Raw genomic sequence first — 16,183 nt, forward strand, 5'->3', positions numbered from 1 at the left:
GAAACAAACTTTTAACAATACTGTAGCACGGAGAATTTTCATTTAAATTAAAAGGCAATCAGGGTTAATCATCATATTTTTATAGAAAAATTGGATTAGCTTGGACAGAGCTGAGAAGCTAATTAGAAATATGGAATAATTTCAGATTGTGCAATACTCCTACGTACTGTCATGTGTTAATTCTACCCCAAATATTCCTTGTATTTGAAAATAGATATTTTATTTTTCAATTTTTGTATTTTAATTTTCAATTTAATTCAATAATAAATGCACAGTTATCACAAAGGCAACTGCCAACTACTGCAGTGAACAAGCAGCAGAATCTCCTTATCCCACTTTACTTCCCTGCCTTGCACCCTTCAAAACCAAACAGCCCTTGAGACAACATACTGTGATCTGGTATCAGTCCAGTCCCTGGTCTCAGCAGCAGCAAAACTTTATTTCCTCCAGCCTGAATCAGCTCAATGGCTCGTGTGTGAGTGATTCCTTGGGTAGGCTCTCCATTAATTTCCACAATTTGGTCACCAACCTGAGGAAACAAGGGCAGCAGATTAGTTTTTGGGAATCTCTGACACTGTGAACTGGTTTCTAATTTAGAGAGAAAAAGTAACAGAGGCAGATGCTTCTGTTTTCCTTCTCGTGCTAAAATCCAGTGGGCATTAGTGACACCATTCCATGGATTACAAGCAGAATGTCACCCTAGGGTCTGGGGGTTCAGAGGTGCACAGAGGTTGTCTGTTCAGGAAAGATTCCAGAGATCTTAACTACATCTTCTATTTATTTACAAGTGATGAGGCAGATACAGGATGTGCTTGAATACATTTTCATTGATCCTGGATCATGCTGTGGAGATAGCACATGGATCAACCACATCACACACGCCTGAGGTCACCTTATGCAGGAGAGGACACAGCACCTTCCCTATACCCACTGCCAAGCTGAACACCACGCAAGCGGATTTGACGTAGGGAAAGGAATTGTTATTTTCGGTTGATCAGATCAGTGATGAGGTCTCAAGAGCCAGTAAACAATTCTCACAGGTACCAGGCAGGTAATTTCAGCCAGCGCTAATTTCCCTGGCTGCTGGAAAGGGGCTGGAATAGCATACCCCAAAAATAGTTCTCTATTAGGCAAAACTGAGAAGGGAAATGGGGGGAAAAAAGGGAGCGGGAGCCTATCTGGCACTGCACACAGCAGCCAACAGATGTCACTGGTGTGTAACATTAGCAGCTTAAAGAGGCTTCCTGGCCTCTTTTGAAGTCACTCTGCAAAAGGAGGTCACTGCTGGCTCTTCATGGACAGGCTGGGTCTGAGACACATCGGGACAGTTCAGCTAGCTGGATGAGAAGTTCCTCCTCACACTGTTGAAGTACAACCAGAAAGAGACACCACATCCAGATGACAAGAAATTAAAAATGTGAATAACCTCAGGCTGGGCGAGCTCAGCCCATCGTGCTCTGGGCTGGGCTGGGGACTTGGCACATGCCAGCACTGGGAGGAGCATAGTGTCGAGGATGGGAAGATCAAAGATGTGGCTCGGCACAAGACACCCAGACAATCCCATCCTGTGCCTGAAAGCATTGTCCAAGCACTCCTTGAACTCTGGCAGCCTTGGGGTTGTGACCATTCCCTGGGTAGCCTGTTCCAATGCCAGACCACTCTCAGAGGGAAGAACCTTTTCCCAATATCTAACATAACCCTCCCCTGACACAGCTCCAGCCATTCCTCCAGGGCCTGACACTGGTCCTGTCTCTCAGGAGGAAGCTGCAGACCCTGGTGAGGTCTGACCTCTGGCTCTTCTTCTCTGGGCTGAACAATTTTTTTGGTTGCTTTGCCCAAAAAGCAAAGCCCTGGAGCTCAATGTGACATCACCTGAAGGAGGACAATGAGAAAAAAATATGAGCACTGAATGCTAAACTTGTGCTGTCTCTCAAGCAAGTGGGGGAAAATACTAATTACTGTGAAGAACAGGATAAGAGAAGTTAGGAATACTAAGAATTCCACATCCATTTAAGCCTTGCAGCAAGTATCTGTGCCAGCCCCATTCTGCAAATAGAGGACAAAGAGAGGCAGAGCCTCGTGCCAGCAACAGGGAAGCACAAGGACTGCAAGGGATGGCATCTCATGGGCACCTGGCTCACCTTGATGCTTCAGTCTCTGAAAATCCAACCCTGGGCAGCAGCCACAGAGTCTCACTTACCATTGTTCCTTCTGTTGCATCCATGTACTTTGCTTTTACTACAATATTTCAGAGTGAATTCCTTACACAAAGGCAAGAATTAACATAATATTTGGGGAAAAAATCAGGACTGTGTCTCCAGAAATGGCATAGAACAGCCACAGCACAATGTACACACAAACATTCCTCAAAACTTAACTGACTTGGACAGTGATTCTCCTCCCAGCTCTCTGGTGCACTGTGCAATCTCTTCTTGGGGCTCCTAAAATACCCGTGAATACCTGCTACTGTAACCCCAGCAAAGCAGACAATTCCTTTGGGACGGCCAGAGCTGTTCGTGGTTGTCTCATCTAAAAGCCCATGGCCAGCTTTGCCCTTTTTCCAGGGACAGCTGGAAGAAGGGCAAAGGCTCAGATGCTGTTCTGGGACCCTGTGCTTGTGAAAATCCAAGTTTGTTGCCACTCTGGATAAATTAATGTATCAACTGCATCAACAAATTGATTGGAGAAGCGCAACCTACGTGGACTCTCCCATCCTTGACTGCCGGCCCATCCTCAGCCAGACGGAGGATGAATAAGCCCATGTTGTATTCCTTTCCTCCTCGGAGGCTGAATCCAAACCCTCGAGGGCCCCTTTCCAACTCCACTGGGAAACAGCCAGCATTCTGTGCAGGAAGTCACAGGGGGGGAAAAAAAAAAAAGAGAGAGATGAGGACCTGTAGGCAGATTTAACCTTCTGTTTTTCTAGAAAAATATCACAATATTTCTATATTTTGAGCACTTAAACAGCATTCATCCCAACTCAGGGATGACTCAGGGTAATGGTTTTAATCCAAGTCCAAACATTCAGAACATCTTTCCTTCTAAGTCTGAGATAGGCACAAAATTCTTGAAGAAACTTTGCCAAAGGGTCTATAGTCACTCCATTACAAGCATTTTGCGTTTCTTTCATAGCTATAATGAGTGTTCAACTACCCATAGGAGATAATCACATTGGAAACATGAGCAAAAACATTCTGTGAAAGACTTCAGTATATTTTTATACACAACTGTTCTACCTGTATCCTACAGGGAAATGTTTTAACATTCTGCTTTTGAGAACTCTGTGGTAATGCCTCTAGAGCACCTTGATGGATGAGTATTCCCTGTGTCTCCACACCCTCTAGATGGATTCTTGTACCTGGGAATGACGGCTGCCAACACCTGAAGCAGCATCCAACTGTGCCATGTGCTTGTGCTCAGGCCAGGACAGCCGGTAACTATTAGAAACTTCTTTTCCAGCTTCACCTTCTGTAGCTCCCCTACGGAAAGGTGAAAGGACGTGGATGTTGCCTTCACATTAATCCCTCTGGCCAAGCTTTTCCCACCATTCCCAGCCCCTTTTTCCCAACCTGTCAGGGTTGATCGGTGCCAATCCCAGTGGTCGGTGCTGTGGGGCTGGGCTCTGCCTGGCCGAGTTTGTTCCTGATGGAGGACCACGTTGCTCTAGAATCCAAACAAAATCAACAGTCACAACTTCACAAATCTGCAGCCAGGACAATGGTCACCACCGGTGCTGGGGGCTACTGCTCCCAAGGAACTGCAGCCACAACACCTTGAACCAAGCTCATGTGGGCACAATGGAGAGAGGATTTTCCAAGCCAGGGACACAAGTACAGCTCATCAGTTCCATGGAATACATTCTTAGGAATTCTAGTCTTTATTTTTATTCTTTTACTCTGCTTTTCCTCTGGAAATACCAACACAATTGTATGGATCCTGACATGAACAGAAGGGTTTTAGCCTGTTAGCAACTTAATAAATGCCAGAGGGGATCAGGGCTGATTAGATCCATTGAATTGGTTCAGATATTCATTATCATAAGATTTTTTAAGAGATGAAGAACAATGTCCATTTGAGAAATACCCCTCTTTAAGGTAAGGGAATGAGGATCTGCAAGAGAAATGGGGATTTAGAGGTGAAGGCCCCATCAAATAAAGGGAAATTGCCAACTCATTTAAGGCACAACAGTTTTCCATTGCCCAGCTCCAGGTAAGGAACTGGTCTCTTGGGAGAAGGAGTTTACTGGCAGGCAATCAAGAGGAATGTTAAAATCTTTTGCCTTCTCCCAAAAGCTAAGTGAAAAAAAAGGTTTTGATAAAACCATTTAAAATAACTTCCTATTATTTTTCCCTCCAGGGAAAATACTGTTAGTGTGCACTTTACAAACATCCAGTGCATTTCTGGAAAAAGCCCCATGTTTCAGGATACAAAACTGACACTCTCACTTAAGAATAAAGAACCACAGCCTATGCAAAAAGCTGCCTCTTAGCTGGAACCTGAATGGCAAGCAGTGGCCCAAGATGGACTTCTGTGCTGAAATACAAACTATTAACTCCTTTTCCCTGAAAGGGTTAGAAAGCAATCATTAATTCCCAGCACCAGAACTAGAGACATTCCAGCCCCATTAGATGCAGCACATCACTGCATTTCTTAATTAAGAACAAACAAATTCCACTAAAATACAAAAAAGTGCTCAAGAATGTTAAGGGGAGAGAAATTTAAAGCATATTACACTGAATTTCTCAGGTATGTGAGACCTCCCGAGCCCTCCACACATCTGCTTGATGCTGTTCTCATGACATGCCTTAAAGAGGTTTTTCTCTAGAGACAAAATGTCAACTTTTACTCCTCAGATTTTTAATTTAGAAGCATGGGCAAGAAAAACGCCATCTGTTTGTACAAATCCTGCAGCCCTCTCTGCAGCCTCCTCTCGTGTGTTCCCAAATAATACATGACAAAAGCTGACAGGCTTCTGCTTTTGTGAAAAATGTTAAAGAATTTCTTCTGGCGCATGAAGGGAATTCATTTAATCCCATGAAAAGCAAAGATCACAGGCCTGTGAAAGCCTAGGGGCAGGGAAGGGGACCAGGCAGAGGTTTTGTTGCCACTCTCAGAGGACAAAGCTAGGGAACAGCAAACTCTATCAGGGTTTCTGCCTTGCGAAGCTCAACAGCTTCCAGCAAAAAGGGCATTTTGTGTTTTTGGAGCTGTATCCTGGATTTTCCTGGGTGTGAAGCAGCCTTGTGAGGCTCAGCTCTGTCCCTGAGTGTCTGAAGCCTCGATTCGCCCACATCCATGCTGGATTCCCCCACTACACAGGGCTCTACTGGGAGCTAAACTCTTATTTCTTCAGCTACATCGAGGGGAATTTTAAAGTGGAGATATATTCCCACTCCAGTGGGACCAGTTCTGCTTCTTTCTCCTTCACTGTCACAAAATTCTTTACATCTCAAACACGCCAACTCCAGCTCCTCTGAGCCACAGATTTTTTCTGACTGATCTTTTCTCTGGTTTTACCACCTGCTACTGAGGGGTTCTTTCCTCTCTTTGTTGAGTCTCCCCAGGTTGTGTTTTCTCTGTATTTTGGCTCCAAATCTGTAATTGAGGCAGTGGGAAAGGTTTTTACACAAAGTCCATGCAAGGTCATACACAAATAATGGGTAGAAATATTATATTCAGAAAATTTATTTTGAAAACAAGTGGAAGGTGTTCCTGTCCATGGCAGCCCCATGGGCTTTCAGGTCCTTCCAACCCAAATCAGTCTGTATTTGATGACTAAAAGCTGCAGAGAAAACAGATCTAATACAACCAACTCAAACTTCAGTTGCTTTATAAACATCACCCATGGCAACTGCTTTGAAGTGTGTCCCTTCAAACTGGAATGAACCAGATTTGATAAAAATAAAAATCTTAATAGAAAAATAACAACTTATAGAGGTCTCTCTACTTCAAGCATTAACAAAAAGGAATATTAGGTCTTTGAAATTCTGCGTTACAGGCTGAGATGGCATGTTAAATATTTGCAATGAACATGAAATTAGAGAATCATCTGCTGGCTTTATTCACAGCCTGGCTCTACCTAAGTCTTATTTCAAAGGTGAAGAAAGTCAACTTCCTGACAAAATAATGATATGGACTTAATTAAGCAGCATTCAAGAAAAATGCAGGGCAGGAAAACAGCTTTTCTCTCCAAATTACTGGATTCTATATATTTACATTTTTGTTTGGAAACAATATCACAGTGCATGCAGTGTTACATGGGAGCTGTCATTAAGTCACAGTCTCCGAAGATGGGACTTTGCAGTGCCTAGGAGTAACTTTGCTGCTTAGGTGACACAGCAGGTTTTGTAGGTGCAAGATTGGCAGGAAAACCCTGCCAAGGCTTTTTTCCCGTGTGGTGGGATGTGACCCTTTTCCAAAGGGGAGCTTTAGCAGACAGAACTGCAGCATGTTTCTGCTGCAGGGATGCAGCATTAGGGAATTTGTGTGTTTTAACATGGGAGAAAGCAAAAACTCATGGTTTAAATGGAGAGATTTGGAAAGCAGGAGTCCCTGTGGCCTTAGAGCAGGGACAGAGCATCCTGGCAGCACTGGCCTCATTGGGAAGAGAGCTCTGGCAGGACCTGCAGCAGCAGGAGCTGGGCCCCTGAGCTGAGGAGAGATTTTCTTGCTAAGCATGATCCTGTGGCGGCTGCAGCCCCCTGAGGGGTCATTTCTCTTTGGCCGGAGAATACAAGGTCCAGACAGGATGTTTCTATGTTAGCAGCATTTTCTGTCTCTCACACATGAGAATTTCTCTCACTCTTCATTGCATTGTTACTAATTTTAGCCCCTTATTGGGTACAAGCACCTTACTGTGGCAGCTCCTCTCTCTATCCCACCTGCCTTTAGCTCTTCCAGAGCAAACACATGAGCTTCCAACTTATTCAACTTCCAGGACTTGATGATCCCCATGGGTCCCACTCAACTCAGGATATTCTAAGATTTACTCCCCTAAATTTCCAAACATCTTCAAATGCTCCATTTAAGCCAATAAACTTCAGCAGTGATAAATACCCAACTTTGATAGTGTGGTGGCACCTTCCTTACCTTCCTCAGCCACCACTGTGAGGGTCACCACGTTGCCTGCATCTTTGATGAGTTGCACAATGCTGTCATGGGAGAGCTCCACAATGGACTGGCTGTTTACTGCTGAGATTCTATCACCCACTTTCAGCTTCCCACACTGGTCAGCCGGGCTTCCCTCGATAACCCGCCCGATCTTGTGAGGAATCACTAAGAAACAAGAACAGGCACAGCAACACTGTAAGTATTCACAAAATTATGGAATATCCTGAGCGGGAAGGGATCCACAAGGATGAAAATCCAAATCCTGGCCCTGCACAGGGCAGTCTCAAGAATTCTACCATGTGCACAGCAGATAAGCATCACATAGACCCAGAACTGCCAGTCACAGAATCACAAAATATGCTGAGTTGGAGGGACGCACAAGGATCATCAACTCCTGGCACTGCAGAGGACATCCCAAAATCCAAACAAATCCCATCTTATGCCTGAAGAGTGTTGTCCAAACACTGCTTTAGCTCTGGCAGCCTTGGGCCTGTGACTGCTTCTTGAGGAGCCTGTTCAGTGCCTCACCACCTCCTGGGCAAAGAAGCTTTTCCTAATATTCAACCCAACTCTCCTCTGGCACAGCTCCAGCTGTTCTCTTGGTCCTGTCACTGGTCACCACAGAGCAAAGATCAGTGTTTGTCCCTCCTCTCCTGCTCCAAAGGGTGAAACTGCTTGTACAGGACACACCTGCAAATAACGAGGAATGCTTCACTGTGAGTGAATGGAGATGCCAACCACACAGCATGGCCTTGTCACGTACAGGGTGCTGTGCCTGAAGGAAAATGGGAAAGAAATGGATCATATTTGCAAAGGGATGAGTGAGAATGTATGTCCCTGGAGTGCACCAGAACAGTTGGTTTTACCATATATAGTGTAGTTTTCCATTTCATGCATCGACCCTGACAGACAGTGTGGGCTCAGAGAGACTTACGGCCATCCACTGTAACAGAGACATCCAGATGCATGGGCAAGCTCTTCCTACTTGCAAACAAAAATTAACCCTTAACACACTTTAAAAATATATCAAACTTCTCCTACTGGGGACTGATTCTCCTGCCGGCAACTGATTCAGTTAGGGGAGGACCTGAGCAGGGAGCCTGTGCAAGACCAGCAAGGTGCTACATCAGATTTGCATAGACCTGACTGCTTCTCCTGGTCTCTGAGATGAATATGCACTTGTAATAATTGTCTCAAATTTCCTCCAACTCTCCTGCCTTGGTTCCCTCAGTTCACCGCAGAGCGACACCATGCCCTGCACAGACTCCTCCAGAAACCAAAGCTTTGGGGCCAGAACAGACAGACTGGAGAACAGAAGAAATGTTCTGAGAAGTAGAAGGCAAAAAGTTTGATTTCAGTCCTTTTCCCAGAGACGAACGCAGAGGCAGAACTAAAGACAACTATGCCTGAGCCGCGTCAATATCTCACAACTGCAATACCAGACCAGACTACTTTTTCATTTTGATGATCTTTCTAGACAAACACACTCAAAGACAGTAACAAGTTCATAGTTTTCCACCAAATACTGTACACTGTACTTCCTCAGATCTCCAGAATAAGAATTTTTACCTGATTAGGTAATATAAAGCCACAGTTGAAATTATGCTTCCATTAAAATGCCAATGAATTAATGCAACATCACTAGAGCCTGACAAATATCTACATCCCAAATGCTGCCCTGGGACAAGTGCACACTCTTGGGTGAGATATAAATTCCCTTTTCCGCATTTCTGTCACAGTTGGGTGAACAAGAGCGTAAGTATAAAGAAAGACATACCAACACTCAACTGGCTGGGCTGTGCCAGTGTGAGTGAAAGCTGACTATGAGGGAAACACCAGCACTGCACAGGAAGAGATATCCGTGGAGAAGCCCCAGCGAGGTTAAGCAGAGGCAGAGCCACCAGGACATGGCACTTACCCCCAGGAGGAGGTTTGGTCTTGGAAGTAAGGATGACAAAGCCAAATCCTTCGTTCTCCTTCCGCTGCAGACGGACGTCGTAGACCTCCGGGCATGGCTGGTTGGCAAAGTCGACACGGTTCAGCCGAGGAGAGCCGTTCTGTGTCAGGACAGGCTGCGGCTCCTCCTCCTCTGCCTGCTTTTCCCCTTGCAGGGAACAGACAAACAACAAATAAGGTACAAATCACACAAAGCAACTTCAGCACAACCCTGAAGCTCAGTTGTCAGTACCAGCATGAGGTGGCAACAGCAGTTACTAATCAGAGCAGGGGGCCCTTGTCAGCTGTAAATCCCACCCCAGCTTTGTCATTCATGTAGTCACAGACTAATCTTCTCTAAAGTGTTGATCTGGACACTGGTCTAAAACTGCAGCATCTCAAGATCTTGCTCTGAAACAGCTCTAGTTTGAATACAGTTAATCTTCCTACACTCTAATGCTAAAAGACTTGAGAATACAGCATATAGAAGGTGCCCCTGCCCACGGCAGGGTGTGGGAAGAAATGTGTTTTAAGGTCCCTTCCAACCCAAACCATTCTGGGATGTTGAGAAAACAGACCGCATTATCATGTAATTTCCATAGCACTAATGGCTGTTCTAACTGCTACCTGCAAAAAGGTTTGAAGAAACCACTCCTGCATCATAACTTTCAGAGCCTTACCTGTGTCAGCAGTGCAAGCTAGCGAGCAACAGAGTCCAAGCCTCTTAAATTCTGCTTTTCCCCATTTAAGAGTTATAGCTCACCTTCCTCAATCTCAGGCTGCTCGGCCCCAGTGCAGTAATTAAGTTCCAGAGCAACTTCAGTGGATTTGATTACAAGCCCTAAGTGCTCTTTCTAGGCAAGCAGACACCTACCACTGAAGAAGATCTTCCTCCGGACAGTGAGCAGCACCTGCCCGTTTCGTGCAGCACTGGTCATTAAATCCAGAACTTGCTTGTGTGACTTCCCTTTCACAGGGACTCCATCAATGCACATCAGCTCATCCGCTGCACGCAGCCTCCCGTCCTTTTCCGCTGCTCCCAATGGGATTATGGCTCCAATATAAATCTGTGAGCAGAGTCCAGGGGTTTGAAAGGGAACATGAGTTCATCAGAACACACAGTGGTTGGAATCCACGTGAATCTGTGCAGAAGAGGTCTTTTGGGGAACATTTTTTTAAAGATTACCTCACTGTCTAGCTCTAGCAGAAATGCAGCCAGCAAGTGACTCTGCACAAGCTGATCTAGTGGAGACAATCTGGAGTCTCAAAGCATTCACTAAATACTTCAAAAATCTTTAATCTATATTTTTGTCAGTTCTTCTCTCTTGAGCATGTTTGCCAGTTTATTAGAAAGAAAAATTTTTGAAATGAGCACACACCATGTACTTATTATGTATATGATTTCCTAGATATTTATGACACAAAAGCCTCTGACATTCAATCTACTCTATTTTTTTTTTTTTTTTACCAAGACTGAGGAAGAATGACTGGGGAAGAAATAAAAGCTTTTGAAGAAACTCAAGTTTGTTTCTGAAAAGTTGCTTATAGACAGTTCCACATTTCAAGTTGCTTCAGTTCTCAGCTTTTGGTAATTAGATAATGAATTCAAACACCAACAGTTCTGCCTACCCCCCACCTCAAAAAGTGCTACTAAATATAATACAGAGAAGAACACCACACTCAATTTCACATGTTACAATCATTTTCAATTAAACAGAAGATTAAGGGTAACCACAGCTAGTATTGCTGGAGGTTAAGAATGGCAGGCAGCTCATCAGTACACAGCACTCAAGACCTCAGCTCCACACTTCCTAACAGCTATGGGTGTTATGGAAACCAAACACCACAAATGCTATAAACAGAAGTAACAGAAGTAACATTCTCTGTGTTTGCTTTTTACTTTAAATGCATATTAGTGAGGGAGAAATGAAAAAAAAAAGGCTAGCACTGAATCACAGCTGGGAATGGAAAAACCTAATTCCTTCACTGTAATTGGAAAACAATCTATGCAGATCTATTCCAAAAGCTTTTTCTCTCCACTTAAACAGCTTAAAGAAAGGTCCCTGATATATAGTACAAGTCTTAGAGCTTCTTCCCAAAGAGAAATTTATGCATGTTTGAAAATACAGGGGAGTCTCCTAAAACCTGCCCTTGGAGAGCAGACCATCCAGGGGTATCTGGTCTGGCATTTGCCCAGCTGCCTCCGACACAATGCATGCCTAAAAATCCAGCGGGAGAAGCAGGGAATAAAAGGGGTGTGTCACCATCTCAAACCTCATTTCACTGGGCAGCAAGGAAAGGAACAGCCTAATGAAATTTTGACAGAAGGAGCAACCACTTCCTTCCACTCAGCTGCTTCCCAGGATGCGCTGCTGTGCACAGCTCACCAATGACTGATCACTACTGGGATCAGATGACAATGGGCAAAGGCTGGGGACCAGCATGGCCCTTCCGAGGGCTCCGAGACACGGCAACAGCTGTAGAAACACCGCCAGTGTCCTCGGCCCGACAGAAAATTGCGGCCAAGGATGGGCTCGGTAGCGGGAAAGGTGCAGAACCTTGGAGAATGGAGTCCACGAAGAGGGGAAAAAATAAAGGTAATGAGGACTAACTCCTGATCTCTGAAAGGCAGGTACGAATCAGTCAATTTTGCCATCACTGAGCTGCCTGGATGGGATGATGGGAAATGGGGATGACAGAGTAGGATCATTTCAACAGCAATACTGTGAATAACTGCGATCAGTTTCACTTACAGGCTGATCTGGTCCGTCCCCACCAAGCACCCGGAAACCAAAGCCTGACTCTTGTTTTCTCAGGAAAACATCTAAATCTCTTGTGTTTGGAGCTAAGAAAAAGAAAAACAGTATTTCAAAACATGTAAGGAGCTATCCTCGATATTGAGGAGTTCTTGAAGGATTATGCTTTGGTGGTACACTCTGAGTCTTCTAGTGACAAAACACAGCAACCAGAAGTACAGTGATATTCTCTTTCCAAAATGGTAACATTAATTTTCAAAGCAGAAATCTCAACTACATCTGTGCAGCAGACCAGGATAAAAGCCACTCTGTAACACAACTCAGAACTACTTCTATAAGCAGGTCTACTGCAGTTTACTTCAGAACCACCCTTGACATTATTTCTGCAATTAACTGTTTTACTGAAAATACGGCTTAAACATAAACTTTATCTTTTTTGTCTTTCTGATTGCTGTTTGAATGATGCATTACTTGAAACGTTTTATCCACAGCAGGTTAACAAACTTAGCAACAAAGTCTCAGTAGTTTTACCACACATGCAAGAAGAGAAAAAATTCCCTCATAACACAGTATTTTCAAGATGAAGATGATGTACTTACGTTTGTCCTCGTAAATTGTCTTAGACTTCAGGTAGACTTCAGACGGGTCCAGTTTAGGAGAGCCTGGTCGCACAGCAGAGGGCGGGAAGGGCATCGGCTGCGGAATGGTATCGCTGACAGCTTCCAAACTCCCGGAACTGTCCTGCCTGTCCTTCTGAAACAGCCCACAGATGCAAAATCCACATTAAATAAAGGCATCACTACACTTCTGTGTGCAAAGACAATGAACACCATGCAGAAGAAATAGACAGGAAGAAAGGAACAAAATTACAGCTTTTCCAGTGGGTATGTCTGACCAGAGTACTAAAGTCTTCCTCACTTGTACATGAGTTTCTACTGGAGACTAGCATTGGAAAGAGTTTGAAGTGACTGAGTTTTAAGGTCACTCAGAGACGAGTGAAGATGGGCAGATGCTGGTAGTTACCAACACATGGGATGAAGTGGGGCAAAAGGACTGATCATGTTTGAAGAAGACACCGAATCCTTGTCAGGTGCCTGCCTGGCTGTGGGCCACAATCCAGCACCAAAGGCACACGCTACTCCTCACCAGCACTGCCTCCTGTCCTTTGCCAGGCTCCTCCCCACAAGCGCCAGGGGTGCCCCTAGCATGAGCTGTTTGCTGGAGCAACATACAACGGGGCAGGAGGACACACCTGGGCAGTGTGAGGTATTAACAACTTGCCTTTTTCGTCTTTTCACGATCTGACAGCTGCAACTCTCCTGTTCATGAGGCAAGGACACCTTGTGGTCCCTCATCTAAATCCTCAGTCAATTATGCAACAAAATAACTCTAAATATTTCTTCTGCGCTGAAATCCAGCCTGGAAAGCTGGCACGTGGCAGTGCATGCCAAACCACAGCAGGAGCAGAACAGATGTAGATCTGCCCTTTCACCAAGAGCAGAAGAAACTGCCCAGAGCCATTCAGCAGTTTGACACTTCTTGTATGTTTATAAACACAAGAACTTGCCCTTTTAAAGTGAATTATTTTGCCACACTGCTTAATGCCACTGAGCATCAAGCACTCTGTGGGCTGCTGCTGCTGTATGTGTGCTGGAATAGAATGCCAGTACCCAAGTCCAAACTATTTTTAGCACATTGCCATGGGATCCATGCTGACAGGACCAGGGCCCTCCAACTGCAGGGATTTCTACTCTGATTTATTCAGTGCGGGCAGGTGGATGCTTGCAAGGAACTGAATCTGAAGATCTTATTGAGCACAGTCATCTTTGAGCATGCTGAACATGTGTGCTTGTGTCATTCCACTGCTGGGACGCAACTAAGGTTGCACTCAAACAGGAGGATAAAGATAGAAAGAGAAGTTACAGCTATGTTCTGGTAATGGGGTTTTCATAAATTTCCCTGATTTGTTCTGTACAAGAAGCATTTTTAAAGAAGTATCTGCGTTCGACCAGTCTAATTTACAACAGAAACCTTCATAATAAACATAAGCATTAATATCAGCATTATTAAATCAGAGGTTGCTCTATTAAGACCAAGGATTCTTTACTGAGCTAATACATATTAAAGATGTCCTGACAGATCAAAATTCCAAGAGCAATGAGTATTGAGCTAGGAATGTACAGCTCCATAGAGACTTGCTGAAAATATGGATCCAAAGATAAGCATTTCCAAAAGAGAGCACTAATCAGTCCATTAATTCTATGCGAGGACTGAGAAGAATCAAAGGGTCATAAACTTCCTTTAGGAATGAAAAAAACAGATACTGTATTTTGTTTCCCTTTTAATGGGTACTCTAACTGAGACGAAGAATTTTTGCCTACCAAGCAGATGTGGTTTTGCTAAACCATCTTGCAGGTTATCACAGGTACTAAAATCCAGAGGAAATGAGATTACAAAGCAGGTCAGAAACAAGTTAAATACATCACCAATACTCACTCCTTTGGCAGCTTTAGTAGGGGAGGGTGGACCTGAAGAAAACAGAAAGTAACTTTAATAGCAGGTTACAAAAAGTTTCAACAACATTTCAGCAATATAATCAGCTGCCCCTGGAGTAAAAATAATAGCAGCTGATTCACTGTGCTTTTAAATGGCAAAGTGACCAAAACCACCACTTTAGAGAAGTCTCAGTTAGAACGGAAAGCTGTACAACAATGAAAAATATCTATTTCTCCTTCTGCTGGAAGCTGGTCAGCCAAGTCACCCCTCAGTTCACAGGATAAGGAGACTTATGAATTTGTCTGAAGGAATTTCACTTGCCACACAGAAATCTAATTATTTCCTTAGCTGATTAAGGAACAGTAGTGTTTATACAGAAAAAGATCCAGAGACTTTTGCAAATACCAGAGGCCGAAGTCAGGGTTACAATAAAGCCTGAAAGGACACTGAATGGCCACGAGCTGCCTCATAATTAATTCAGATTGAGCTTCCTTTGAAAGACGGACACTGTCTACTACAGTTTCTGGGGAGAAGATGCATTCTGGTCTGTGACTGACAATCAAGGAAGGGGTATGAATATGCAAAGGAAAACAGATTTTTTTCTGCTATTTCCAGTGATCAGCACCACCTCTTCGCTAATCCTTCTTCCCATCTCCTGCAATCCCCTGTTCTTTACAGACACAATTACTAGAATATATTTGAAGAACCGCACAAAACTCAGTCCATCATATGCTTTGCATTACACTGGAGACCATGTGTTTGCTTTAGCACTCCCGAGAGACTTGGAAGAGACAGTGCATAAACATATCACCATATAATTGTTGAGGGAAAAAGACCCAAAGAAAAACGTAACTAAAACTTCAAACAAAACCCCAGCAACATGCTCTCACCCTAAATAGTGAGGGGTATAAATCAAACTTAGAACATAATAGCTCAGAGATAGAATGAACTGCTGCTTAGCTGTCAAGACCGGACACAATTTAGATATCACACTAAAACAGGACTTTTAAAAACTTATAACCAATATGACAACTGCAATTTTGTCTGTACCTCCTCTTAAGATAAGCAGGGGCACCTCTGCTCCGACTGGAAACTGCTTGAGCACCTCCACCACCTGCAAGTGGGTCAAGCTCTGCACATTCTGATGGCAAATCTCCTTGATGACATCCCCTTTCTGTAGGCCTTGGCACCACTGGCTGTCCAAAATCATCTTCACCTTCTGGCCTGTGGGACTGTCTGCAATGGCAAACCCAAAGCCTTTAGGCCCTTTGATCAGAGGGATGGTGACCAGCTCTGGCTGAGAGCCTCCTGAGGAGGCAAAGGAGACCCTTTGCTCTGCTGAATCCATAGAAGGGCCGTTCAGGCGACCATTGACCAACACTTGCCCATTCTGGTCCAACACAACTGTTGCCGCTACTAAATCTTGGCTGGACATGGAAGCATCTCCCTTGGCCACCGGCGGACCATTAATGACAGGCGTGGCTGTCACTATATCCACCACAGGGTCTTCATTGTCATCAGGAAGAGGGTACCCACGACACAAAGTCATGTTCACATACTGATTGATGGGAATGAGCTGAAACATCTGGACAACATCTGCATGGGTATGGCCAAGGACACAGCTTCCATTTATGTCCACGATGACGTCACCTGTTACAAAAGAAATTTTGACGGTGTCAAAAACAGAAGTGAAACCTTCAACAAAAGCCTACCTTGCAGAAATCACAGTGCTGTCTTCAAATTAATAACTTAATAACAACTTAATAACTAGTGTCTGGGATATTACCTCATGGCTAATATTGTCAAAAAGCATAAAGGATTTCCTCTTTGCATTTATTCTATTTCATCTCAGGACACAGTGTGCTAAATATATAAAGTTTAATCTG

At 44.1% G+C, this 16,183-nt stretch overlaps 1 protein-coding gene across 1 annotated transcript in view; it reads right to left on the reverse strand.

Annotated features, from left to right (window-relative positions):
* Nucleotides 1-16,183, reverse strand: part of LOC132083207 (membrane-associated guanylate kinase, WW and PDZ domain-containing protein 3) — a 54,622-nt gene that overhangs the window by 1,540 nt on the left and 36,899 nt on the right. The window contains exons 10-20 of the mRNA XM_059487808.1: nucleotides 15,348-15,947; nucleotides 14,298-14,329; nucleotides 12,401-12,554; nucleotides 11,799-11,890; nucleotides 9,920-10,112; nucleotides 9,029-9,214; nucleotides 7,090-7,275; nucleotides 3,570-3,663; nucleotides 3,359-3,479; nucleotides 2,700-2,843; nucleotides 391-529 (exon numbers count right to left, since the gene is read on the reverse strand). Of these exons, the coding sequence (XP_059343791.1) occupies nucleotides 391-529; nucleotides 2,700-2,843; nucleotides 3,359-3,479; nucleotides 3,570-3,663; nucleotides 7,090-7,275; nucleotides 9,029-9,214; nucleotides 9,920-10,112; nucleotides 11,799-11,890; nucleotides 12,401-12,554; nucleotides 14,298-14,329; nucleotides 15,348-15,947 (1,941 nt within the window). The remainder of the gene's footprint in view (nucleotides 1-390; nucleotides 530-2,699; nucleotides 2,844-3,358; nucleotides 3,480-3,569; nucleotides 3,664-7,089; nucleotides 7,276-9,028; nucleotides 9,215-9,919; nucleotides 10,113-11,798; nucleotides 11,891-12,400; nucleotides 12,555-14,297; nucleotides 14,330-15,347; nucleotides 15,948-16,183) is intronic.

This window comes from Ammospiza nelsoni, chromosome 23, assembly GCF_027579445.1.
Source record: "Ammospiza nelsoni isolate bAmmNel1 chromosome 23, bAmmNel1.pri, whole genome shotgun sequence".
NCBI classification, from domain to species: Eukaryota; Metazoa; Chordata; class Aves; order Passeriformes; family Passerellidae; genus Ammospiza; species Ammospiza nelsoni.